General features: G+C 38.9%; 2 protein-coding genes across 8 annotated transcripts in view; one reads left to right on the forward strand and one right to left on the reverse strand.

The window, feature by feature from the left end:
• Positions 1-406: 406 nt before the first annotated feature.
• Positions 407-25,584, forward strand: LOC144717617 (uncharacterized). 3 transcript variants are annotated; one of them, XM_078593123.1, is made up of 15 exons: positions 407-498; positions 3,070-3,168; positions 3,717-3,810; positions 5,924-6,268; positions 9,952-10,108; positions 10,426-10,510; positions 14,346-14,433; positions 15,405-15,640; positions 17,947-18,011; positions 18,944-19,121; positions 19,358-19,444; positions 19,864-20,031; positions 20,318-20,463; positions 22,647-22,779; positions 23,197-25,584. In XM_078593123.1, exons 2-15 carry the CDS (start codon positions 3,091-3,093, stop codon positions 23,311-23,313), a joined length of 1,977 nt encoding a protein of 658 aa, XP_078449249.1. In that variant the 5' UTR covers positions 407-498; positions 3,070-3,090; the 3' UTR covers positions 23,314-25,584. The 3 variants fall into 3 exon arrangements, with proteins under 3 accessions (XP_078449249.1, XP_078449250.1, XP_078449251.1); XM_078593124.1 differs by having other exon boundaries at positions 19,864-20,028; XM_078593125.1 differs by having other exon boundaries at positions 15,489-15,640.
• The window catches only part of PLA2G4F (phospholipase A2 group IVF), a 63,175-nt gene continuing 61,636 nt past the window's right edge, over positions 24,517-26,055 (reverse strand). For 4 of the 5 annotated variants that reach the window (XM_078593120.1, XM_078593119.1, XM_078593121.1 and 1 more), the window contains one exon: positions 24,517-25,850. In XM_078593120.1, the coding sequence (XP_078449246.1) occupies positions 25,621-25,850 (230 nt within the window). In that variant the 3' untranslated portion in view covers positions 24,517-25,620. The remainder of the gene's footprint in view (positions 25,851-26,055) is intronic. The other variant, XR_013585128.1, reaches the window with a different exon arrangement.

A 26,055-nucleotide genomic window follows, 5' to 3' on the forward strand; every position in this document is an offset into this window, starting at 1 on the left:
TTGGCCACGTTCTGTTTAGGTGGCAAAACCTCACTAAATTGGCTGTGTCGGGTGGTGGCAGGTTTAACGACACATTTATTTTTACACGATCCCCCCCCCCCAAGAAAAAAATCCACCACACCCATATTATGAATAGTCAAATACTTAACGCTTCATCTAGCGGCGGATAGATTTAGAAGAGATTTAGAAGATTCTAGATTTGAAGCTTTCGTGACTGCAAGGATTCATACTAATAATAATAAAATAAAAATAAATGAAAAAACTAAATTAAATCACGACGTTTCGCGTTTATATCATTTATTATTATTTTCTTTTCTTATTATTATTTTTATATATATTTTTTTACCTACGTGGCTTTACCTAAATAACCTAAGAGTATAGATTTAGAAAATTTAGAATATCGGTCGCCATTGACGACGTGGGGAGTGGTGGTTGCCTAGCAACCGCGGGCCTGCATGGGGACGCCATTGGGGTTGACGGCGTTGAGGCGGCGTGGAGGTAGGCCGCACCTCTTCGTTTCAACTATAGACGGGGTTTTTTTGCATGCTGCTTATATCGCTTTATTAAACAAACAAACAAAAAACGGATCGTGCTTTTAAACTCTACGCGAAGCCTGTTGTGTATTGTGGAGTCGATGTCTGTGTCTCGCCGAGTGCCGATGGGTTAACTGAAACAAGGCCTCTGATGAGCGATGGGAATTTACGTTTTGTTTACGTTTAAAGCCTTTTACGCGTATTGTTTACGTTAGTTCGTTATTGCTCAATGCTTTTAATAAGTGGGCCTCGCGTTTATATTGTACTGTATATGTGTGCGCTTATACACAGTAAAGTACTGCACCTCGGTTGAGCGCCTACGTAAATGCATGCGTTATCAACCCTCGTCACTTCCACGAAGAGACTTGAGATTAATATTTAATAAGAAAATTAGATATTTATTTCAGGCAAGTAATAATTACAGATTAATATTAATGCCCTGATTTTCGTACTGCATCGCTTATGCTATGCTTGTTTGCATCTGGATGATTGTGAAGGACTAATGCCCAAAATGTCGTCTATTATATATATTTTTTTATTTTAAGGCGGTATTATTGACGAATTTGTTGAGTTTGTAGAAATACTTGTAGGTCATTTGCGTGTCGTTTTAAACATAACATTTAATCATCCGCAAGGTAGCGCCATTGCTACAGCAGAGGGCCCATGCCGTGAACATTTGCGAGCTGAACTGAAAACTCAGTCTGGTTTCTCGTGGTCATGCCGCTGGTATTGGATTTCCGAGATAACCTATTCACGTCTTACAATAAAAACATCCCAATGTTGCCCTTTTCTAAATTTATGAGCCTCGGAAAATATCCTGAAAGCTTAAGAATCCTCACGGTCGGGTAAGCCGCGTTTCCATCGCAACAAGTGGGAAGTTTACCGAACTGCTGGGCGCAGCCTAAGTCCCTGCAACATTTACATGGTCAACCCTGCACCAAGAGGATCGTTAAGATACCGTTTAGTAAACACTCTCACCCGTGTGGCCCTCGCAGCCAGTCGTGACGATTAACAACGAAAGAGAGAGATACATTTCGATTTAAAGCTTTTGTGACTGCAGGGATTCATCTTCTTGGTTCTTTCGGTAATGTCACGTAGAAGGGAAATAATATTTTATAATAATATTTTATTATTTCCCTTCTATGTGACTTTACCGAAAGAACCAAGAAGAAGAGAGAGATAAGTTGCACATAAATAGCGACCCCTCGCTAAGTTCAGTATCAGGGAATGATTTATGTTCGACCGAAAATACAAATGCAAGTTTACAAAAAATATATTATTGACAGAGAAATTCTAACATAACCTAATCCCGTATGAAATACCATTCAAGTGCACGTTTATTTAAGATCACTTCCCGACGGGTTGAATGATGAAGATAAAGTTGGGGAACCGAGTTCAAGGAGCTGCGCCGCTCACAGTGTAGGGTCCTACTGCGCAGTCGTGCGCTGAACCTGAACGGGTACATGACCGTGCCCGGGTCGCTGAGTTTCCACACAAGAAAGAACAATACATTACAAACGAGAGAAAGTACGGACAATTAAAATGAGACAGAAGAACATGCAAACAAGACGGAAGACTGGACGAGATGATACAAAGGAGTACAAAAATGAATGGAATGGTGGCTTAATCATAGCGAAGGAATCATGGGGACAGTGGTTAAACTTTATATGGCCTTTAACAAGTTGAACAAAGTCATGGCATAAAGAGGAGGGTTGTCAATGTTCTCGTTTCCCATTCGACGTCGTTATTGTCTGAAAGTTAAAGAATACATTAGGAACATTTACTTTTTATATGCCATTTTTTCAGAAGAAGCAACAGCACACTATAGTAGTCATACACAAGCACTGACTGTGCAGCAGGAACACTTTGCTACCTCATGGTGGCGTAATAGTTCAGCAAATTTAAGAAGTAGAAAAGATCAAGGTTGACCCGTGATCCGAATTATATTTAAGATTGTCAATCCTAAAAGCAATTTAATGGATCAAGGTGATCATTTCGAAAGAATAATACTTTTTGAACAGTTATTTTCCCGCGTGAAATGTTCATGATAACTGAATGTGTGACTTCCCATGCATATGTAATATTCATAAGGTGTGCTGAAAGGCACTGCAGTCTCTTCTGAATGGAACAAAATAGTGTTAGGAGTAATATATTTGCATAGGTCTTTCAAGAATAACCAATAATGTAATCTTAAAATGCTCATACTTCAACTTCATGGAATGGCTTTTCTTTTCTTGACTTACAGTGCGCATTTTGGTTCAGAAAATGTAATATGCCAGCATTTGCTATTAAATTCTCCATAAAATATGTCTTGTGCACCACTGTCAACACAGGTCCTTAACATTTCATATTATTTTGATAGTTGTAATCCCATGTATCTATTGAAATTACTATATATGTTCAAGAACTGTATGAGTATATGTAAACATTGTATGCTGATAAAATTGCATTGATGTTATCAACCATAAAATATGGTTGGCCAAGCAATACCTCTTAAGAAGAGTGACATAATGCCCTTTTGAAATCCCTTTTGAAGCTACCTGGTTTGCGGTGAAGAATGCCTGAAAATGAAATTTCCAGCACAAAGCTGGCCCATACTAAGAGCCTCAAACAGTCAAAGCGGACATCATTCCAGGTACGAACGTCATCAAAACATTTCAATCTTTTGAAAATGCTTTCTTTTTTTCTTTTGCCACTCCAGAAAGTATTGAACATATTTTATAAAGAAATGTAGCTTTGTATGCATAATCAGTAGGATAAATGTGCTCCGGTTTATTTATTTCTGTTATGGGATATTTTTAGTAGAAAGGATGTGTTCATTTCTTCATTCTGAAGGGATTTTATTTCATTGAAATTTGATATGGCATGTTAGATATATAACATGTCAGTATTGCCTTCATACATTTGACTGGTGTGGAGAGATTACACCAACTAATTTATTATACTGATTTTGACATGTGCGTCTTATATGCTTTGTGACAGTAATTTGTCCCAAATGTGATCATTTTAAATAAAAATTCCCACACTACACCGCACTTTTATAAATTACATAAAACTAACAAGTGGGAGCTCATAAATGATGTGTGAGAGTATTACCAGTGATAATAAGCTTCCAATTACAGGAATTCACGGAGCGAACGATTCTTATGTTAGATCAATCACACATTCACACTTTGCCTGCAGGATGAACTAGAACAGACCATTGCTGGCTGGAAAGGCAGAGGGTTGTTAACAGATGAAGGAGAAAAAGAGCACGCAATTGATGAAGATGATGAAGGTCAGTTGTGAATGGTGCAGTTGAACTAGATTGTGTAAGAGTATTAATTTTAACAAACAATGAATCATTCCATAAGCAGAGTTACAAGTATTATTTGTCCATCATGAAAACCTAGCATTTTTTTCTTTTTATGTTTAGGTCACTTCAGTCCTTAATCCCTGTCTTTTAGTAATTTATTTTCTCTTTGATTGATAAAATGTGAAGACTTATTTTCCATCCCATATATTAATTTTAAAAGTACAAGAATATTTTTTAGTCATAACTTTGACATTTTATTCATCACCTTTTATTTTCTCTTAGGGGCTGTCCATAAATGACGTCACGCACCTAGGGGGGGGAGGGGGGTCAGAGTGACGAGGGGGAGAGGTGGGGGGGGTTTGAGAAATGTGACGTCACATCAAGATGCACAACTTTAAATAAATATTAATTAAATATAATTGTTATAACAACACTAATTTCGATTAATTTTCATTATAAACTATTTGATTATTTAAATTTACTAAGGTCACCTTTTATTTATTCCATAAAGGAGCATTTTGCTTTTCCATAAGAGAATGGAGAAGCATACATTTTGTAATTTTTTTGAATGATTGTTATTAAACATTTTGATTATAATGATTCTACCAGGGCTTTTCATTCTGTGAAATGAATATGTGATTGTTATAATTGTACTCTCCATTTTGCTTCGTTCTACTGCACAGTTTTAAGTATTTTTTTGATAGTTATAATTACTTTTAATATTTTATAATTATAAGAGAATTTCAATATAATATTCTGAACATCTACAGTTTTAGTTAGACGTTGAATATTTTCAAGTTAATTTTGTGTGATGAGGGAGGGGAGGGGGATTTAAAAATCGGCCAAAATCGCGTGACGTCACTTATGGATGGCCCCTTAATTCATTTAAATGGTTTTTTCGTGTTATATTTCATGTAGACTCCTTCCAGTAATGGAAATAGTTGTGTTATCTGCTTTTTTTCTCTAAATAGCACATATAGTGTCTAATATAGTATGTTTGCCACAGTTATCGCATGCCGTGATGGTGGATGTGGTGATTGTAAGAGACTGAACTTATCTGAGCATGCCCCCACGTCTGCAGTGTTTTACTTCCTAACACAGCACAGCACACGTTCTGTGTCATTAGCTTTTAAATAAGAGCCAATGTTAGATATATAACAAGGTACAAGGAGTAATAAGAAAAAAAGTCTAAACGTGATATTGTGAACCCCGTAAGTTTATCGCATATCAATTGTCTTCATTATTGCACCTATTCTTTTTACAAAATCTCATCAAGAAAATTAGAATAATGGCCATCATAAGTATTCATGAGCACTTTTCTATATGTAGTATACTATTTTGAAGTGTTTAATGATTGAAAATGGTCTAGAATAATTATGGAAATGCAGCCAAAGGATGGACCGTGCCTGAGAGGATTTTCGCCACAGTTTGTGTGAAGAAGCTAGATGGATTGTTGCATCTCAAGACTGCTTGGAGGAGGCCTTCATCCAGTAGTGGATAGATCATGGCTGCTAATGTTGCCTTTTGGTATAATCTCAATCATTTACCACCATTCATACAAATATTTTTTTTCTTATTTGTCTTACAAACTAGTGCCATATGAACGTGCCACTTAAACTAAACATTATGTATTGTTTCGATTAGGCGTACTATTCTGTTTTGAAACATAATTTCGTTCGTAAATATAAGTATACCATTTTATGCGAATAATGTATGCAGTTATCTTAAAATTCTGTAAAACAATTTTGTTGCATGTGTACTGCAAGCATAATGTAGCTAATGCACAAAATTTAAAATTTATTTAGCTGTTGATGGATGCAGAACCAAATAAAATGAGAAAATAGTAGAACCATTTTTTGTCAGTAAGCGAAATGAAAATTGGATTGATTACTTTTGCTTCCATATATTACTACATACATGATGTACTATTTGTCCTTTTATTTACAACTTTTTGATGATGCCTTTTTAGCAATAAAAAAATGCGAATATAAAATGTTCCTCGGATAAATTGCTACCACTCTTACGTAGTGGTACGTGTATCAAAGTTTTCTGTGTATGCCTGAACATGTATATCATAAAGCATGTTTTTTTTTAGAATTGCTGGCGATGTTTGACAAAACGATAAAAAGGAAAGGACGTGCATCCAGAAGGATTAACAAACGTGACAAGCTTTCGAGTTTTGCATTTAACTTTGAGCTGTCGGATGACGAAGAGGACAAAGAAAAAGGAAAAAAAGTTGCGGAAGGAAAACGATCATCTTTCCTGAAACGGGATCGAAAGGTCGAGGAGCATGTGGATGATCAAGTTGACTCCGTGATGGAACCACATGTCACTTCCCAAGGGCATGTTGAAGACAGCAAGTTAACGAACAGGGAGGGCCATCGCAGACCCAGGTCACATGACAGACAAGTCTCATTTGCAACCTCTCCTTCTTTAACAGGTGAGAGCTGTTTTCAAATGCCTGTGCTGTGACTGAAATACTCGAATGTTAAATTACCTTTGTGGTTGTCTTTTTGTATAACAATTTTGTTTTACGAATTATTTGGTCATCTTCATATTTTAATTTAGACCAGTACACGTGGGCAGTTTGTTAGACGATAATTTGCATGGTTTGTGACTGTCATGCTAACATTTGACAAATCGACAACACATTTTGTCCAACCATTTTGTCAAAGTATCAATCTGGCCGAATGTACACTGCAGACATATTTGTAGAAAGTCGGTCCATTGGCTATTCAAAATATCCTGTTCCAAACATCCCCTTTGGAACTGTTCTTCAGCTTAAGATTTAAGACTGATTCTTGCTGATTCAGAAAACTTAAACTTTCATTATATTATATTCTTTGGATCTTTCGGTAAAGTCATGTAGATAGGTTCAAAGAAAATAACAAAAAAACAGAAACTATGACGTTTCGATCGCAACACAAGCGGTCTACGTGACTTTCCCGAAAGATCCAAAGAATATTAATTCCTGCAGTCACGAAAGGTTTAAGTCAAGGTTTCATTATATTGATTTAGATTTTTAAAAAGCAAGCTCATGCAGACACCTTTAAACAGCATTTTATCTGTCATGTGACATTTCAAAACTTATTTTCTAAACATGCGTTTTGTTTAGAGGGGAATAAGAGTCACAACGAAGCATGATTCCATCAGACATGAGTTATAAGGATTGATTGTCTACAATGACCAATCCCTCCTCTACAATCAATATAGGCAGACAGTTGTCACTGGTATTTCAGTAATTAAGCTTTGTTGCCTTTTGGCATAACAAAGGTTGTTTAGACAATGTGTTTTGTGCATACCATTAGGCTTTGGATTGTTTACTGGCTTTTTTTGTTTTTATTAAAGTTATTTTATCTGCATGCAACAAAAATCCCCAAGATGGAACGTTGCCCTAAAAGTATACTTGGGGCTGTATATGAAAGGTATGGTTGACAATTTTGTGAATAAGGGAACTAGCAGCATGTGTACTGCCCAGGCTATATGTTGGGCTTTTAAAGAGATTAAAGCTGAATCTATTAGAACCTGCCAAGGAAAGCAAGATTTATTTGTGAACACAGGAAATCAATTTGTCACATGTAAAACCTCAGGCGATTGCAGTTTTTGTTGGAAGCGTACGTTTAGTGGATTGCATTTCAGCACCTAGAGATGGTACTTTAAGGCAGTGCTCTTCAATCGTTTTAATTCTACGGCACATGTTCAAGATTGCTTGAACTTTGTGGTACACCAAATCAAGAAATCGGTCCTACTAATTCCCACATCGTACTACAGGCGATCACAGATTTGCTGCAAAGTACCACAAAGACCCCTCATCCCTGCTCGTCCTAATCCACAGGCCGGGGCTCGAGAAGGTTGTGCGAAGGAGGAAGGATGGCTGGGAAGGGGTTGTGGATTGGGGGGAGGCTTGTGTGTTACTTTGGAATATATTTGTGGGAGTTTGTGGTACTTTGTGATAAATTTGTGGTTCTTTGCTGTAATACTAGGACCCCCAAAAACACTGTAAGCCCAGGTGGGTGGGTGGGAATGCATTGTAGTTTAGCATTCACAACCCCTTATATTATCAAGAACAATAAAATTAAGTGGCACTGCCAAAGTCTTTGACATGAATTCGCCCAACTGCATGTTTGTGTAAATGTATCCTTGTCAGTGTGTGTCTTCATGTCTCTGTGTATTGCCATTTCTGTGTGTGTCTTCGTTTGTCTTGTCTGAGTGTATTCGTGTCTGCATGTCTTTGTGTTTGTGTGTCGCTACATGTGTCTCCATATCTCTGTATGTGTCTGTCTATGTGACTCTCTGTATCTCTCTGTATCTCCATGTCTATGTGCCTGTTCACCCAACTCAGCATGTGTGACCGGGGCAGTTGAGAGGGCCGGAGGTGGGGGCTGACGGCTGTCCACCGTACTGCACATGAACGACCAATGGAGAGGGAAGGGCAGAAGTGGGGGATGGGGGCTTGAGGTTCTATCCATCCAATGGAGTTTACATAATTGTTTGAAAAGTGCTGCAAGTCCATAAAATGTGCTCATCATTATTTCTGCAATTGTATGTCGTTTGGTCTTCTGTCACACCGTACATAGCCAACCGTAATAATCATAGGTGCATTTGGCCCTCGAAATAATGATGATAAGGTTCGGAATTTACAGCAGATACCAAACATTAATTTGTGTTCTGAGGCAACTGGTCCCTGAAGGAACATATCTGCTACATTAAAATAATGTGTTGCTGCCACACACCACTATTTTGAAAGTAATGTTGTGTTTCACTTCTAAAATGCATCCATATAGCTGGTCAGTGTGGGTTGGTGAAGGGCATACTGGGGAGGGGATCAGCACTCACCATTGGTGTTAGCCATAGTCAGAAATCAAACTCAAGGCTGTCAAGATTCATAGCACAATACAATGCACATACAAAATAGGCATACTTAAATTAATTCATTCAAACATGTATGTGATCTTCATAAATGTAAGTGTTTCATTGATAGAATAGTGTTAAAGATGTGGAATTGTACATTCTTAACCACATCTTGGCCAGGGTAAATTAACATGCATATAGCTGAGCTTAGATTGAGTTTCCGACATTCATTTGCAAGCTAGATGATTGCTTTTTAGTAACGGGCCACCTTGTCTTAATTTAATTTATATAGCGCCTTAACCAAGACACTGAACAGAGAATCAGCAATGGTACAGCAAAACAGTGTGATGAGATGAGTTGATGAGGATGGGAGTACATGAATATGATAATGCGCGAAATAAACGATAATGAAAGTGAAAATGAGTGGTTAACGATGAGTGAGTATGATGAATGGGTAGGGAGTTGGGAAGAGGATGGTGAAAATAAAGAAAAAAAATTGTATTAGACGCTGCTGCTCAATCGTAGTCCAATTTCAACACTTTATTGTTGTAAATAAGTATTCCAATGTGAAACATTTTAATTACACTTCATATTTTCTCTGAATTGTTGCTTAAACTGCATATTAAAATATTTGTCATATTTATGCACATCGTCATATAGAGAAACTGGATCCCAACCCTGGAATTTACACCACTGGCTAAGTGGTGCCAAAAGAGATGAGTGCTACCATATTGCTGCACAGGCAGACACTGGCTTTTAACTTGCATATTTTATAAAGCATCATTTAGAGTACATGATGGTGAATACAATTTGTTGATAAAACAGAAACATAGGCTTGGAGTCCTATAGTTTTAAAAGGCAGAAAATATATAAACACGCTTTGTTAACAATGGGTAACCACTACGAACAGTAGAAATCAATGTGTTTCTAAGATGATGACATAAACATCACAAAATTACATTTTTAAAACATAACCTTCATGTGGGAATTGCTGAAATGTACAAAAAATGTAAAGAGTAATTAAATATATTAATCTTGGTAAAGATGGTAAAGGTGCAGCCCTGCAAATACTTGCTCCCGTCACAGCTGGGGAAAGGGCCTCCATGAGAGGGAGCCCGAGAGCGCCACTCTATTTTGAACTACAGTCCTCTTCCACACTTGCCAGACATCTCAAAAGAGGTGGGAGCATCCACACTCTTACCTCTACAGCACGTGATCATGTTCGACTGGATGTGACTAATTTATTTCCACGCTTGTGTATTTATACTACAGGCAATGAAGAAGGCAGATCAACGCCAGTACCTATGCCACGTAACAGGGCAGCCACAGGTCGGAGCTCAGCGGAAGGGTATTCGGATGACTTCTCTTCAGAAATGACCAAAAGTAGCCGTTCTCCTTCGCCAGCTCGGACTCTGTCATCAACCTCAAGGTCATAATTGCATTGCACATGTAGTGTCCTTTAATTAAGAAATCATAGTCTGTAAGATATGTACCTTTAAGGATCTTGTTTACTTCAAGTGTCAAACCTTTTCCCATGATTCGCATGTGTATATTCACCTCCTTTGAGCAAAATCCAATGCAAACCCTGCGTTAAAGACTTTATATTTTTGAAACATACATGCTTGTTATTTGATGGAAATTGTTTATATTACCCGAATAGTTTAGGATGAAATTATTTCACGTAATTAGTTATCAAACAAGGAGTAGGAAAATATTTTATGTGTTTTTTTTTCTTTACGAGTGTAGGGTGTCTGCCTCGACACAACGCCGACCATTGTCTCCATCAGAAACACCTGCACCGACTCCAGCATTGCGCCATTCTGCTCGGCAGGTAAGCCCTTAAGCAGAAGTTCCTGTAGTTTATTCACCAGACATTTGTTTAAGCTTTCTGGCTAAGGCTAAGAGCATTAATGGATTTCCTCTGTCCATCTATCTGTCCATGTGTTTGTAACATGGGTCATAAATCTAGGTTAACATTGAATGAATCTAGCTACAAAATCAGATGTTCACGTAAAAAATACATAAATTTGACCTCACAAAGGTCGGACTTTGCTACCCTTGAAATGTAGAATGTGCCCATATATTTGTGAAGCTCATACCTTGTAACTTTTGTAATAAACACTCCTATCAAGTGATAAGTCAACCACTTACGCACTCCATTACATACTATTATGTATATTAGAGCAGTAATTATGAAATATATTCCTAATAAAGTAAGAATATGCAAATAACTCAAGTACCATTATACCTGTTTGTAATATAATATCCATGCTATTATATGTATTTTAATTTTGGAAACATTTACTTCATTTATATAAACTTCTTCCACGCGTTTGTCCCACTCATGTGGGGGTCCGCTGTCCTTGTCAACCTTCTCCATGCTGCCCTGTCCTGCACCCCACCTCTTCTTCTGCCTTCCTCTTGATCTCTTTCCTTCCACTTGCATCACTTGCACCTTCTGACCCACGTAATTTTCCTGTTTGTCTCTGAACATGACCGAACCACACCCACAGCCTTTTCTTTCTCATCTTCTCTGTGATTTCCACCACCTTAAGTCTTCCTCTCACTTCTTCATTTCTCACCCCCTGTCCTTCCTTGTTAAACCCCAAACATCCACCGCAACATCCTCACCTCTGTAACTACCATAGCTTGGTCCTCCCTCTTTCTTGTGCCCCAGCACTCGGCCTCATACAACAGCACCGGCCTCACCACTGCCTTATACAATTTTCCCTTCAACCAAACTGGGACCCTCTTATCGCACACCACACTAGTCATCTATCGCCATTTCAGCCAAGCAGCCCTTGTTCTCATCTCTCCTTCGAGTGATCCATGAACACACATCGTTACACCGAGATACTTATGCTCGTTTGTCTTCATTAACTGGACACTTCCAATTTGCAATCCTGCATTTTTTCCACTGAAATTTGCCACCATGTACTCCATCTTTGTCCAACTCATCCTCAACCCATTCCCTTCAATCTTTGCACCCATATCTTCAAATCATCTTCCACTACCCCTCTGTTTTCACCACATTGCACAATGTCATCTGCAAACAGCATACACCAGGGGGGCTCCCTCTGAATATCTCTTGTTAGTGTGTCCAGCACCAGGATGAACAGGAAGGGACTCGGGGTGGAGCCTTGCCTCACTCCCACTTTGACTTGAAAGCTCTCCAAAACCCCACAGCTGCTTTGCACATGCATTTTCCTCCTTCATACATATGCTGAATCAGCTGGACATATACCTCAGGATTACCTCATCTCATACACCACCCGATGAGCTCTCTCGGCACTCTATCGTACGCTTTCTCTAGATCAATAAACACCACATGCAGGTCCCGTTTCTTCTCTCTGAACTTCTCCATCAATACTCTCAGTGCAAATGTAGTGACTAACTCGGAGACTATAAGACTTGGAGGCACTTCTTTATTAACGAGCACCATCGGGATTGACACACTTAATATTTTAGTCCGTATATTTGTCGGCGACTCTACTCGGCCAGGAGAGTTGGTAGGCTGTCTGACCAGCGGCACACCGAGATGGTAGAGACGGAGACGACGACGAGAAGAATGGTGTAGACGACGAAAAGAATGGCGACGATGGACTTCAATAGCACGACGGGAATCCCACTCCAACAACAGCCTCGAGGTCCCCTACAGGGGCCCCTCTTATACTGTCAGCGTGGCCTCGCTCCGTCCCGGCCACGCCCCCTTTCCGGAATCTACTAGCGGGTTCCTGGTGGGCCCCTTCTGTGAACTCTCCCCTAGATCAGCCTCTCGTGTATATCCTGGCCTGCTGACGTGAGGACTGCCGTACGCCCTTTTCTGCCAGCAGCCAGCGCTATGCCACTACACAAAGATTGCATCCATTGTTGACTTTCCCCGTCTGAATACAAACAGACTCTCGCCAATATCCACCAGCTTCCCCAGTATTTTTTCTATGATCCTTTCATTTACATGAACTTACATTGTTAATAATCTTAATAAAGTTAATTAACTTCACAAAATATATACATTGCTTATATTAATCTATTTTCCCCATTGGGTCTATGGTGGATCTCAAGTCCCAGTTTGAAGTCGAATTTTCTGGGCACATGGACAAAAATGAACTAATTCTACACACTTGATACAGTAAATTTAGCTGTGACGGTCCCACCTGAAGACGGAGACTTGTGTTGCCTCCGAAATGTCGTGATTTAATTGAATTATTTTCATTTATTATTATTTTATTTCTATTATTATTATTATTCTTTTTTACCTACGTGACTTTACCGAAAAAACCTAAGAGTATGAATCCTTGCAGTCACGAAAGCTTCAAATCTATAATTTGACTTACCTTTTGTTTCAAGTGCTGAAAAGACACCAAAACCCCTTTGTTGCTGCGTATAAATATTTATTTGTTTAACTTTTTCAATAAAAAAAATATCACGGCCTTTTTGATCGCAACACAAGATTAGGGGGATTAAGCAGGTTAATGTCATGTCTATGTGTAAGACAAGCTGCGGCGCAACTGCGCTGTGAGAGACAAGCGCGTCCACGCAAGAGAATCACTGCAACGGTGGTCACGCCAGTGAGACACAAAGCCCATCACACAGCCAGAACCATCGATACATCGAGGCTAAGGGAGCAGAGGTGGCCATGTTAGTGAGACCCCAGCCCGTTAATGCAGAGGCACCTAACAGGGCAATGCAACTCAGAGAGTCGGAAATAACAGCCAAACGGCAGGAAGGATGGAAGCACCACAGCAAGTTACGACTTTGCTTGGTTGATAACGTCCTTCCAATGATTGCTCAGCTTAGAGACAATTTCAACCGAGATTTCAACCGAGAAGATGTAATATAGGTAAATCTTAAGATGGATCGTTTAAAAATTCATATATTAAAATGTTTAGAGCTTTTGTTTATACTTGTGTTCTCAAATTTCCACCTGATCACATCAGTTTAGTTTGTGACAGGGGACAAAGGCAACAGTTATTTTGAACTATGCAATTATCTTCATTATTATACATCCTAAGTCTACTCTTGTTTCAAAAGAAGTTAACAGCGGTATGAGTAGTATCTCATGTATTATACATTTGCAAATATTTTGCATTCTATATAATTTTACCATTTCACCAAGCCTTATTTTTGCATGAGCATTCCATCACTGTATGAAAATGAGCACTGAGCGGCCACAATTTCATCATTTCCCAGAGACACTAGATCAGCCACAATGACATGCTGTCAGAACGGTGGTTGAAAATTGTAGAAGACGGTCGCACATGCCAGGTCCGTGTGCTCCCTGTCAACGATTACATATATTGTTTCCTGTTTTTGCCAAGCATATCTGTTGCCTGAAGGAAAATCATTTGATAGTATGAAACACGATATATATAGAAGTACTCATAAATTTGGTATTATCTAGACATCTTCAAAAGCTGTTTTCTTCATTGACCTGTATGGTGAATATTTCGATTTTAAATGTCAAATTTGGATCCCAGGATTTGTATTTGTTTCACACATTGCTACTCATGAGATCTGACTGTAATATAATACGATGTTGTCATTTGAGTGAATGGTGTTGCTGCATATGTAAAGTGTAAAAGCCTGGTTTTGCCTGGTATTATATCTGCTGTAGCAATCTACACACATTTAGACAAAGCGAACTGATTATGGCATTTACCTTGCAGGAAATGCGACGAGAAATCTCCGGGGATATTTCACTTCGACCACCTTCTCCTGACCCCAACCCAACCGACAATGGAGCATTACCATCTGGTACAATCATTTCTGAAAAAAAAAATTTCCATTTAAAGAACCAATTTCATTATGTCCATTTTTTGTTATCGTTATATCTATACTTTTTCTTGTCAATGTTTGATTGAAAGGGTATTGATTATTCCTTAATATTTTTTTTTGAATAAGTTGGTTGAAATAAAATATGTATCTCAAATGTGACGTAACCTATCAGCGAGTCTTGTAATTATTTAAATTTGCTCCATTATAAGTCTTGTCTGAATTGCACAAGATTTTCAAATGTACTTAAAATCAGTACATTAAAACATGTACAAGAGTTCACTTAGTTTGTAAGTTTTTGCTATTTTAAAGTATAAAAAGTCCCTTTGAAAAAATAAACATTGTAAATGTATTTCGATTCAAGATTTTCTTTTAACTTAAAATTAATGTGAATCAAATAGAACCACTTTTAGGACATCAAACCATTTTTGTATGATTTGGTTTCAACATATTATTTGTTCTTTTTCTTGCCGTTGGCTTTAAGGTATGACTAAAATTGTATTATAAATCTTGTAGCATCCTGTTATTAAAAATTATTTGTTGCAATTAGTGCTTCACTTTAATACTGCATTTTAGTAATAATACATTCATTGAGTAAAATGTATTATGTTCACAATGCAGAGAATTGTGTGATTACATTCAATTCGTACATGCTATATGTTATTGATTCACGTGACCTTTGCATCCACTAAATGCAAAGTCGTAACATTAAATGTATTTGAATCACATTGTGACCCCAGACTGTGACAATTAATCAAACCGGGAGGGGGTGAATCCTTAAATTCCTATATCTTTTAAAGTAGTTTAATGTGCTGGTAAATATGGTAATGTATTGCCCTTTGTCAGTCCTTTGCTGGATGAAGGCCTCCCCATGCCATCACCAGCACAGCATGAGGAAGCTTGCATCTAGCAATGGAATGATAAAATGCTGAAAAAATAATTCTGATTGGCAGGCAGGGACTCGAAGACACTTATTGGCGGACCTCAGTCAATGAGCAGACGAGCCTCATCAGAGTCTCTGGTCACATTCATTCCAGAGGAGCCCGTGAAATACGGCCAACCCCCTTACAAGCCAGAATCACACCGGCCCACTGCGAAAAACTCTACAATTGACCCACAGTCAACAGAAGGTCAGCTTTTTGACAACACACTGGCAGAAATCTCCCAAGAGAACTACAGTGGCGGAAAGGTACGTGCAGACAAGGCGTCGAGGAACATGCATTCAGACACTTGTCAAAAATGGAATTGCATCTGAGAAGTGGTACATTTGTAATGGGTTCCAGAGACACTTGTAGAGGTAACTTCTTTATTACAATACAACACTCCAACAGTCCTGATACTCTGTTACAGCCTAGGGACACAGCCTAGGGACACAGACTAGGGACACAGCCTAGGGACACAGCCTAGGGACACAGCCTCCTCCTAGCGTACCTGACTCTGGCTACGCTCTGGGGTCCTTCGGCTACAATTACCCTAGGGGAGGCTACCTGACCCGACCCAGCCAAGTTGCGAGTCTAGACTCTGGCTTCCTCGGAACTCGCCCTTACAAGGGCGCAGAGCCGGGAGTTCCAGAGTCCCACCACTGGCCCGCACAGCGTCCCCGGCCCTTACAAGGACAGGTGGGACGAGGGGGTCCAGGATCCTAAGCTGGCTGGTCTTGGGTCTTGAGCTGTGACTGGCCCTGATCGGCCAGGGAGCAGTTCTTTTATCCCTCTTGCCCATCAAGGGGTAGGGCTGTGTGTGCTCCCAGGTACCCCACAGCCCCCCGTTGGTGGCGCCAAGGGGCTTAGCTGTCTGGGTTGTCTGGGATCCTAGGGCCCGGCGCCGAGGGCTTAGCTGTCTAGGATCCTAGAGCCCCCAGCAGCCCCTCCCCTCTTGGGCTGGCACAGTGGCCCCTCCCCTGGGGGTCCGAGGTACCTGCAGATGGGCCCTGTCCACCACTGCTGGTAAGTGTGGCCCACCTATGGCACTACACATTCCTAAAATGTCAGTTGCATTTCATATTTAGCTACACATTCATGTGTTCTGCAGCACTGATCACCACCCTGCATTATAATAATTCATGTAAGTTTTGCCAACAAAAATTAATTCAGTGATAGCAGCGTGTTTGCCGTCATCTGCCATTTAGGTAGAAAATAATTTCAAGTGGAATTGAAACTCTTTGTGAGGAGGAGTAGTTTTTCAAACGACTGAGCTGGATTGAGAACTAATTTGTGTTCGACATTGCAAACTTGATTTTATACCAATTGTAAGCCATTACTGCTAGATGACCCGTATATGCTACTACATTACTTGTAAATTGCTGGATAATAAATACTGCATCAAAAACTTAGCACTCAACAGATGTAGCCCATTTAACTGATATGCATTGACATCCCATACATGTCCTGAAAGCACACGCACTTTTATTTTACGTGGCTCTTACTAAAAGGCAGCTACATATAGAAAAGTGCATTAGCACTTCTTTTCCGAATAATTGTGGAGAGAACAAAACGAACATCTCACTCCAGTATGTGTAATAATTCTGGAGTTTGTGAACATTGTTGTGTTTCAGATGTTAGATTTGTTGAGCAGACATTTTATCATACAGATAATAATGCTGCCCATAAATAGCTTTGCGTGTGCGCATGCGCACTACTTATATGAGTGGAGGATAATGGTTTTAATGTTGAATATAATTGTCAATACATTTTTAATGAGTGAAATTATCTTATCCTACTCAAGCACATTGCCAAATTCTTGTCATGTTGACATAGCATGTACTCGGGATTCATGGTTTCGGTCTAATTGGCCATGATTACTTATTTGATAAATAATCCCATTCTGAACCTTTTCCAATCAATCCACATTTCAGTGGGTCCATTCAGGATAAGTGCTTTGAGCCAATCTCAATCAGTTGTGGTCATATTTAAATGTATTGCATATGAATACATTTTCCAATAATTGCAGACTGTGATAACAACAAAACGGTACATTAAGCTAATTTGTTTAATAACTGAAAAGGGATTTCCATAAAGCACTTCCGAGTCGAGATTGTTGTTCAGGAGGATCCTCCATTCGCATTGCTGGCGAATTCCTTTATGTATTCGTGTTTTGCTTTCATGTGAGAGCAGGCTGGAGTACACGTAGAAAACCCACCACGCATATGATGGGATAGTACACATAGGTTCTTACAAATGGGTTCACGAACCCAGCTATGTATTGATGTCTCCTGGCCATCTCTCAGCCCAACAGGTGTGCAAATTTTACGAATTAGGGCTGTAAACTGGACATGAGCACCACACCTCATATAAGAAGGAAATCAAATATTTTTGATGGTTATTGAAGCGCCAACTTCTATATACATTGTAAGAAGGTATAGTTGGAGTACCATTTACATTTGTATTGCTGTTGAGGGTTATGTAATCATCACCTCCATTATATTATGTCATTCTTAGCATCAGAACATCACCCTATCGCAATTATTCACCTTGCTGCCCTCATGTCTTCTTGCAGGGCACTGGAGGTGGAATGCACTCAGAGACAATTGATGACCAGTTTGAAAACTTGTCACATACAAGGTACAAAATATGCTTCACCTTTCCAAGATAAATTTCACCTGGCCTGCCCATCTATGTTCATAGTCCAATTAGATAACATAAGAATATGGTACAATTATATGTACATTATAATAGGACTCCAAAACAGTTTGAAAATGTGTTGTTCAAAAATAAATCCACACTGCAGCAACAGTGGTATAGAAGGAAGCTGAAAATATTCACCATTAACATTAAAACTTAAAACAAAAATAACTGAACATGTTTTTGAGGCAAACAATCTTCATAAATTCGCAATCGCTCAATGTGCAGTTTAAATAAGTAAAGGTGCAGCCCTGAAATTACTTGATCATACCGCTTGCGGAAGGGCCTCTCAGAGGGAACTCGAGGTAACCTATCTCGAGGGGTATTCTGGTCTCCTCTTCCACGCTGGCGAGACGTTTTGCAAGTGGTAGGTGTACACACACACTTCACCCCACCATATGCGACCTGCTGATAAACTAACCGTAGCGTAGCCATTTATACTGCTGGGTAGATGGGAGCAGGGGGTGGATTTGAAAAAAAACTTTCTCATTGTTTCCAGGAGATCGAATGTGCGACCTCGAAATATCTAGATTTGCAGTTTTCGTGACTGCAAGGATCCATACTCTTTGTTTTTTCGGTAAAGTCACGTAGGTTAAAAGAAAACAAATACATTAAATCATGACGTTTCGGAGGCAACACAAGCTTCCGTCTTCAGGTGGAACCGTCACAGCAAAATTACTGTAATTTTTTCTTTTAACCTACGTGACTTTACCGAAAAAACCAAAGAGTATGGACCTCTAAATTGCATGTCCAGATTTGATAACAATTACACCACAGCAGCATCCCTGCACTATACGTGTTATTCCTGTTGCAGAATTAAACGGTGTAATGCGCAAGTATTTCTTTGTGCACGCATGTCCGTGTGTGTGCAGCCAAACGGCAAGTTCTCTGAACCGCACGTACGTGAAGTCCCAGAGAGGACGAAGCCCTCGACCAATCTCTGCACAGTCGCGTTACTTGGGCACGCTCAAGGTGCTTGATTTCAGGTCGCAGCTGAATGTCAGTTTGAGCCCTGAATGTCCCGATGCCATCCGTGCATCTATTTATCAGGTACGTACTGAGCTAAAATGCAAATACACCTGTATAGATCTTCTAGGTTGTGCCATCATAGCTCTATATGATGTTTTTTTACCATTCTAACAATGGCAAAAGTGTGTTCAATCTGCTGTGTAGAGTATCTCATTGATTTATGATCGTTTTAAGAATGTGACCATGAGAATAGATTTATATCTGAATTGTCAATCATGACTTAAGGAAACATGTTCTATTTGTTTTTTTTGCATTAGGAGTGGTTAAAGAGAAAGACTGCATCAATAAAGGAGCAAAAAGAAATTGAAGAACGATTAAAAAGGGAGAAAGAGATAAAAGAGCAGGTGAGGCTTATCACTAATCACAACAACAAGTGACTTGATAATCATCATTATTTGTATTTTTAATGTTTGCTCTTAAACTCATAGCACTGATTAAACGTTAATAAAAAAAAAACTAACACTTTACAATGTCAAATAGGTCAATCTTTCCTTCTGTAGACTTTATATTTACGCAATGAAAAATACCATAAAGCATACATCCTTATTACAAATTGTTTGAAAGGTATATGTCACTTCTATCATGTACATAAAAGTCCATAGCCTATGTTTACATTCTGTCAGTCAAAACATTCTCTGTCAAAGCCAACACAAATAATACATAAGGAATACAGTCACTTGGGAAATGAATAAAACACATTCAAATATGCATTGGTTATACAAAACAAACAACATTTTAAAAGGGTCTGAATTTAATTTTACAGAAAGAAAAGAAGGACAAGAAGATGGAAGTGGAGAGCACTTTCCAGGCCTGGAGCAAGCAGAAGAAAAAGTCCATTGCGGAACAGCAGAAGAAAAAAATCGAAGAAGACAGAGAGAAACAGAAGGCCGACAAAGCAAAGGAAGAACACAACGAAGATGCAAAAAAGGCAGTGAGACCAAAATATGATTACACACGTCAACGTTATTAAATAGACAGCAACATAATTACCGATTGAATTTATAGTGCAAAGTAAATTTTGTCTTCCTGTAATGAAAACTGTCATCATAACTTTTGCAATCTAATTGTCATTATCTTTTCAAGTGTTGATTATAGCCGACCGTAAGAATCAAGTGACAAAATGTTAAGGTTAGTTGTCTATTTCAGTGGTTTCATGGTTATAAATCTCTTTTTATGTGTTGCTAATTTTTCTTTTTTCCACATACTGACCTACACAGGCCTTTGAGAGGTGGAAAGAAGATAAAGACAAGCATATTTTGAAAGAATGTCTCAAAGAGAAATCAGTTGAGCGTGATAAGCAACACAAGGAAAAAGAGAAAATGGACCAAAAAAAGGAGGAAGCAGAGAAGTTATACGACACATGGTAAGTCCTTCTGACATGGAGGCAATGAGTGCACATTACATATGATGAAAACTAGGTTCTTACCTCAACCTGACTTTCACTGGCAGCCATCACCAGGTCCCTTCACTTTTTCAGCACCATTTAGTGCCCAGAAAAGCGTTAGAAGTATAAAAACCTAAAGCTTACGACACATTCTGTCAACTATATCACGCTGGGGCCCCAGGTACATGATTAACATGGCCCACATGCCGGCCTACATCAGTAAATTAATTTAAGTAAAGCTCAGCGTGGACAATAGATAACTTTAACGTGAAAATGCCTCCCAACTTGGAGCCAACATGGTGCTTGGGATTGAAGTGACCCAGAAGACCTAGGTTGCTCTCAGAAGGTCATCATGTCAGACCATCTCCCACGTTCCTGGATATTTGCACCATCTCTTGGGGCTCTGTGCAGTGTCCCACTGCCTCAGAAGCACCACTGTAGACTCCCCGTGTGAAGTTGTATCCATTGCTCTGTCTACACTGTAGCCACCAGCCTTCCACAACATATACAGGTAGGCCTCTACTTACGATGGAGATGCGTTACGACGACCCCATCGTAAGTCGAAAATATCGTAAGTCGAAGATGGCCTAGCCTACCCAGGAGTCTTAAAGAATGGTGATAATTTCGCAAAACAGAGCAATTTACAATACCATACTGTATAAACTATATGCTGTATGTATTTATTAATTACAATACTGTATTGCACAGTAAAATGTCAATTCTTAGCCTACCTATATGAACTGCTATTTAATAGAAAGTTTTTTCAGGAAACAATCCTATCTGCTATAAAAAGTGTAACATGCATTGAACGTATCGTATCATGGTAACCTTAAAATGAAATCGCTAAAGCTACGTATCATACATGCATTGTACGTATCGTAACGTATCATATTGTACTGTACTCACCAAGATTCTGTCCGTCGTCTGCATACTTTAACGATGTTAGGTTGTTGATGGCAATTTTGTCCTATCGCTATCGCCATCGTAAGATCGAAATTTCGTAAGTCGGAGCATCGTAACTCGGGGACTACCTGTATTAGGAACCTCTTGTGCTCCTGCCATATCAGGACATGACTATATGCATCTTTTAAGTCTCGAGAAGCCATTCAGTTACTTTTTGTGACCACTCACATAATGGAATCCACTCTTTCTTGAATCTCCCAACTCCCAACAATCTAGCGGGATTGCACGCAGGACTGATATGCAATGAATAAAGTATTTTGACCTCTACTGATGCCTTGCGATAGATGGGCATTGGGCACAAGACATCTAATGTAATGTCAACCAGCAAGGGGATTATGTGGGCAGATGTGATACTGGGACCCCAATATCATATGGTTGGTACAATAAGTCAGAAGTATTTTTTATGACATGCCTTGTGCTCTATAGTGTTTAGGTGCATGGCAACAGTTGTCGTACGAGAACAAAACTTCACAAATGCTCTTAGAGACTCGGACATGAATGACATTGAGCTAGGTGTATTTAAATGTAAATTGACATGGTAACACCAGTATTGTAATAATGTAGTTTGAGTTATAGATGTAATGTGTCAACATTGATACAATTTGGATTTACATCACATGTAATAGCAATCACATCTAACATTTTTTGCCTTTATATTAACTTAATATGCTTTAAAAGTGGCCGTGTGGGAGTCGTTTTATGTGTGTTCTGCATTGAGTAATATGTAAAGGAACAGTCACTGCAGACACTGGTCAGATCACCGTCAGCTTACAAGTGCCAGAAATGATTGTTTTACCACATGCTTTGAACATTTACATAATATGAATGTTGGCACGTTGCAGCTGATTAACATGTAGATTGCTTATTTTCAGCCACATGAATACCAGAAATACATTAATTTGAAAGCTGAGTGGAGTTATGTCTTTACCTATTTGTTATACTTAACAAATGGTTTAAATACACAACGCTATGTAAAAAGTTACACTCAATTAATGTACGTAAACATAACCATCCTAAGTGCCATTTTATATTTTACTTAACTGGAAATACGATTCCAGTTTTTATCACCGTCGTAATAATTCTCCTTTGTTACATGCATGAGACAATTTGATTTATGTTGAACTGTTTAAACATATAACAAATTAACGTACTTAGGTGTGTTGTGAGACTCAGTGGTTTTAATATGCTGCCTATTCAAGGAAGAAGCAAAAAGACAAAGAATTGAAAGATAAGAAAAAAGAGTTAAAAGAAGCAAAGAAAAGGGATGTGGAGGAGAGGGCCATTAAGGAATGCAAAGAGAGGCAAGCCCAGGATGAATATGAACACTGGATGGTGAGTAACCTTGTATAATGTACAGTTTTTGTGCATATGTAAATACAACATTTGTGAAAGTACTCTACACCTGGGAGCCACCCCGATTATATGGTTGGCATACGCAGTACTGTGCTCTTTTACTTCAAAAGGAGCGAAAGGTTTTATACCTCAAGAGCAATGCACGGGAGGGGTTCCTTAAGCCTATTAAAACCAAGAACACCCAGCGTGTAAGCCTTGCTATAAAAAAGTCCAGTTGTTGGGGAGTGAAACTGAAAATGTAAACTCGCTGCATGGCCACTGCTCGAAGCATGCAACATATTAAGACCAACGAGAAGTGTCAACAATAATCAATACGTGTTTGTTTTTAAGGTTGTGGAAGTCTCTTTACAGTGGTTTTTTGATGTGAAAACATGATCATGTTTCATTTCATTATAGGACAAAAAAGAGTCGCAGCAAAAGCTGGATCGGAGGCTGCGGAAGAGCCGTTCTCTTTATCAAGAAGAAGTTCCACCCTGGAGTCCACCTAACCGTACAGTTCCTCATGGAAAATAATGCTTCAATATTTACACCCTATACAAAGCTTAATATCTATTCAAGTTTCGTGTAGCTAGTGTATAGATTTCTTGTGTGTATATAATTTTATATGGAATGTGGTAATCACGGTACTTATCGACTACTTCTAATTCCATTGTACAATGCTGTTGTCAAAATGTGATCACCTCATGCTCACCGATACATTTTAATTGAGTAAATTATCCCATCACTTTGCCTTTCACTTGATACTTATTATTTCAATGCAGTTGAAACATCTTAAAATGTAGTTAAACCAAAAAAAACTGCATAATGAAATCATATTTTTGTGATGTTCAAAAGTCAATGATTCAATTACACTTTTTGGAAGCTACAAAATCAGAACTTGCTGGCTTTAAATGTGCAAAAATGGACCTCGTAGTAAGCTTTATGTGGGAAAAAAAATATTTGCGCTTAGTAGTAATAAGACATGGGAGAGATATTTATGGACGCTATAGAAATGTAAGTAGCATCTCAATGGGATAATTGACGTGACAATTATTTTACACGAAGTGCTAAATGTAAGAAAAGACAGCAAAACCTGGCATGCACAGGTGCAGTTTACATGCAGATCTGTCTTCTTCACTTTGTGGCCACCAATGCAGTGACCCACAGACTGCATTAATCCAATAGTTGTCAGCCTCCATACTGGGGGCATGACGCGAGCCCCAGGGGCAACTGCATTCAGGGATAAACTAATGGAGCATGACGTGCCCAAAGAAATATATTCGTGGCAATGGAAGGTTGGGATGATTCACTCCATAATTTTGACTACAGCAGACACTTGATAAGCATCGAGTTGATGGGGTCCATGACTTAATTCTCCAATTATCACTATCGCCTAGAGAATTATTATAATAGAACAATTTCCATGAAGTGGAAATTTAAATATGAACCTGTTTTGCTCAATCATGCAATCGTTTATGGGGGGGGGGGAGGTTTGCCTCAAAACTATAACCTTCGTTGTGTTCTAACCGGTGATGGCCATTAATTACTTTAAAAAAAACACGTGGATATGGAAAATACATTTTACTCGATGAAAATTGTAAACTATTTCCTCAAAAGTGATAAACCTACAATCGTGACAAATCTATAATTTTTCATGCTAAAATTCGAATCGTTTTGTCCTTGGATATATATCCAAGCTGAGCGAATCGGCCATCAAAACAAACACACTTTTGCATCTTAAAGTACTTGCAATATTGCAAAACGTGTTTTATTAAAAACATTGAAAATACAAAAATAATCGTACATTACAGCTCAGAGCAAAGCCGAGCAGGTGGATCAGAACCACCTACCTGCTGCAGACCTCATCAACAAAAACCTGCAGATCATATTGCTCTGAGCACCTTTGCACCACGTGACCCTTAGGAGTAGAATTGGGTAAAGCAACCTGGGCAAACAGACGCATGTGTTTTCAACGAACTGCGGTGACATTATATCTCAGGACAAAATTAGATTCTACTTTGACATTCTGGGCAGAAGCCCTGCCTGGTTACAGCTATTTTATGTTATTTTAATCACTTTTTGGTGTATCCAATCTTTTGGTCATGAATATTGTTTGTGTGGAAAAGTCAAAAAGCAATTTTGAACATGTAAAACATGGGTAATTATAATTGGTTGAGAATGTTGTGGAGGTAGGAAAAATTATAAAATGATTCATGAGCATGGCTGATCACACTGCATATTTATAACATAAATGAACAGCATCACAATTTACAGATTATTATGATAATCAATGTCTATGACGTATCTTTCTGGTAAACCATATATGGCCATTCTATGTGTATATTAAATTTTTTAATTGCAGAATGTAAAACATGCAAGTTTTTTTACTGAACAACTCATTAGGTTACATTGGGAATTTTGCAGGGTATTTTAATATTCACTTTGCAACAAACTGTTTATTTGATAATGCCCTGCAAACTGGATTATTGGTGAGTGTGCTCTTAGGATGTTCAACCTCGCAAAGACAATCATGCACATTGAAGATTGTATTTTACCTGATAAATAGTTTGTGATGCTTTTAAATCGTGTTTTAGACTTCCATACCATTTACATTTTTTCAGATTGCCTTTTTAGTGAGAATTTTTATATACATCTTGTATGCAAATTTCTCACAAAAAACCCCATAGCCCAAATTGCAACACACACATCAAATAAAATAACCCGAATAAAATATCGTACATCTTGACATATATTAAAGATGAGGTACTATTTAATATTGTGCTTTGAATAAAACCAGTAAGATTATCCATGCCTTCCTGAGATTGTTGGGATCAATTTTGGTCAAATGTTGCTATTGGCCGGCAAAACCCTTCGTTTAGTGCGCTTAAGGGCACTTTGCAGTGCCTGCCGTATTGCCGGCAGATTGTTGACAACATTGTAGTGGTTGAGTGCGATCAGCCTGTCGAACTCTAGCTCCGAGTAGGTGAAGTTGAAGGTCCTGTAGGGTGAGTTGCTCATGAAGACGTCGAAATCACCAAAGGAGCGCTCCTCTTCAGTCACCCGTGGATTGCCTGGGCGCACAAACGCACACGTCACGGGTGCTTCCGTGTGGCACCAGATGCTGAGAACTTCTACCAACACCTGTTATATTGCTTTATAGCAACAATGTGAAATCTGCGGCCTGTGGAGTCCCTCGTGGTGACCTGCTCTACGTGTGTCTAGGGTGATGCGTGGGGTCATGGTTAGTGCACGAGCACCAGAGGTCGCAAACGGGTT

The sequence above is a fragment of the Lampetra planeri genome, chromosome 4 (assembly GCF_965212315.1).
Source record: "Lampetra planeri chromosome 4, kcLamPlan1.2.h2, whole genome shotgun sequence".
NCBI classification, from domain to species: Eukaryota; Metazoa; Chordata; class Hyperoartia; order Petromyzontiformes; family Petromyzontidae; genus Lampetra; species Lampetra planeri.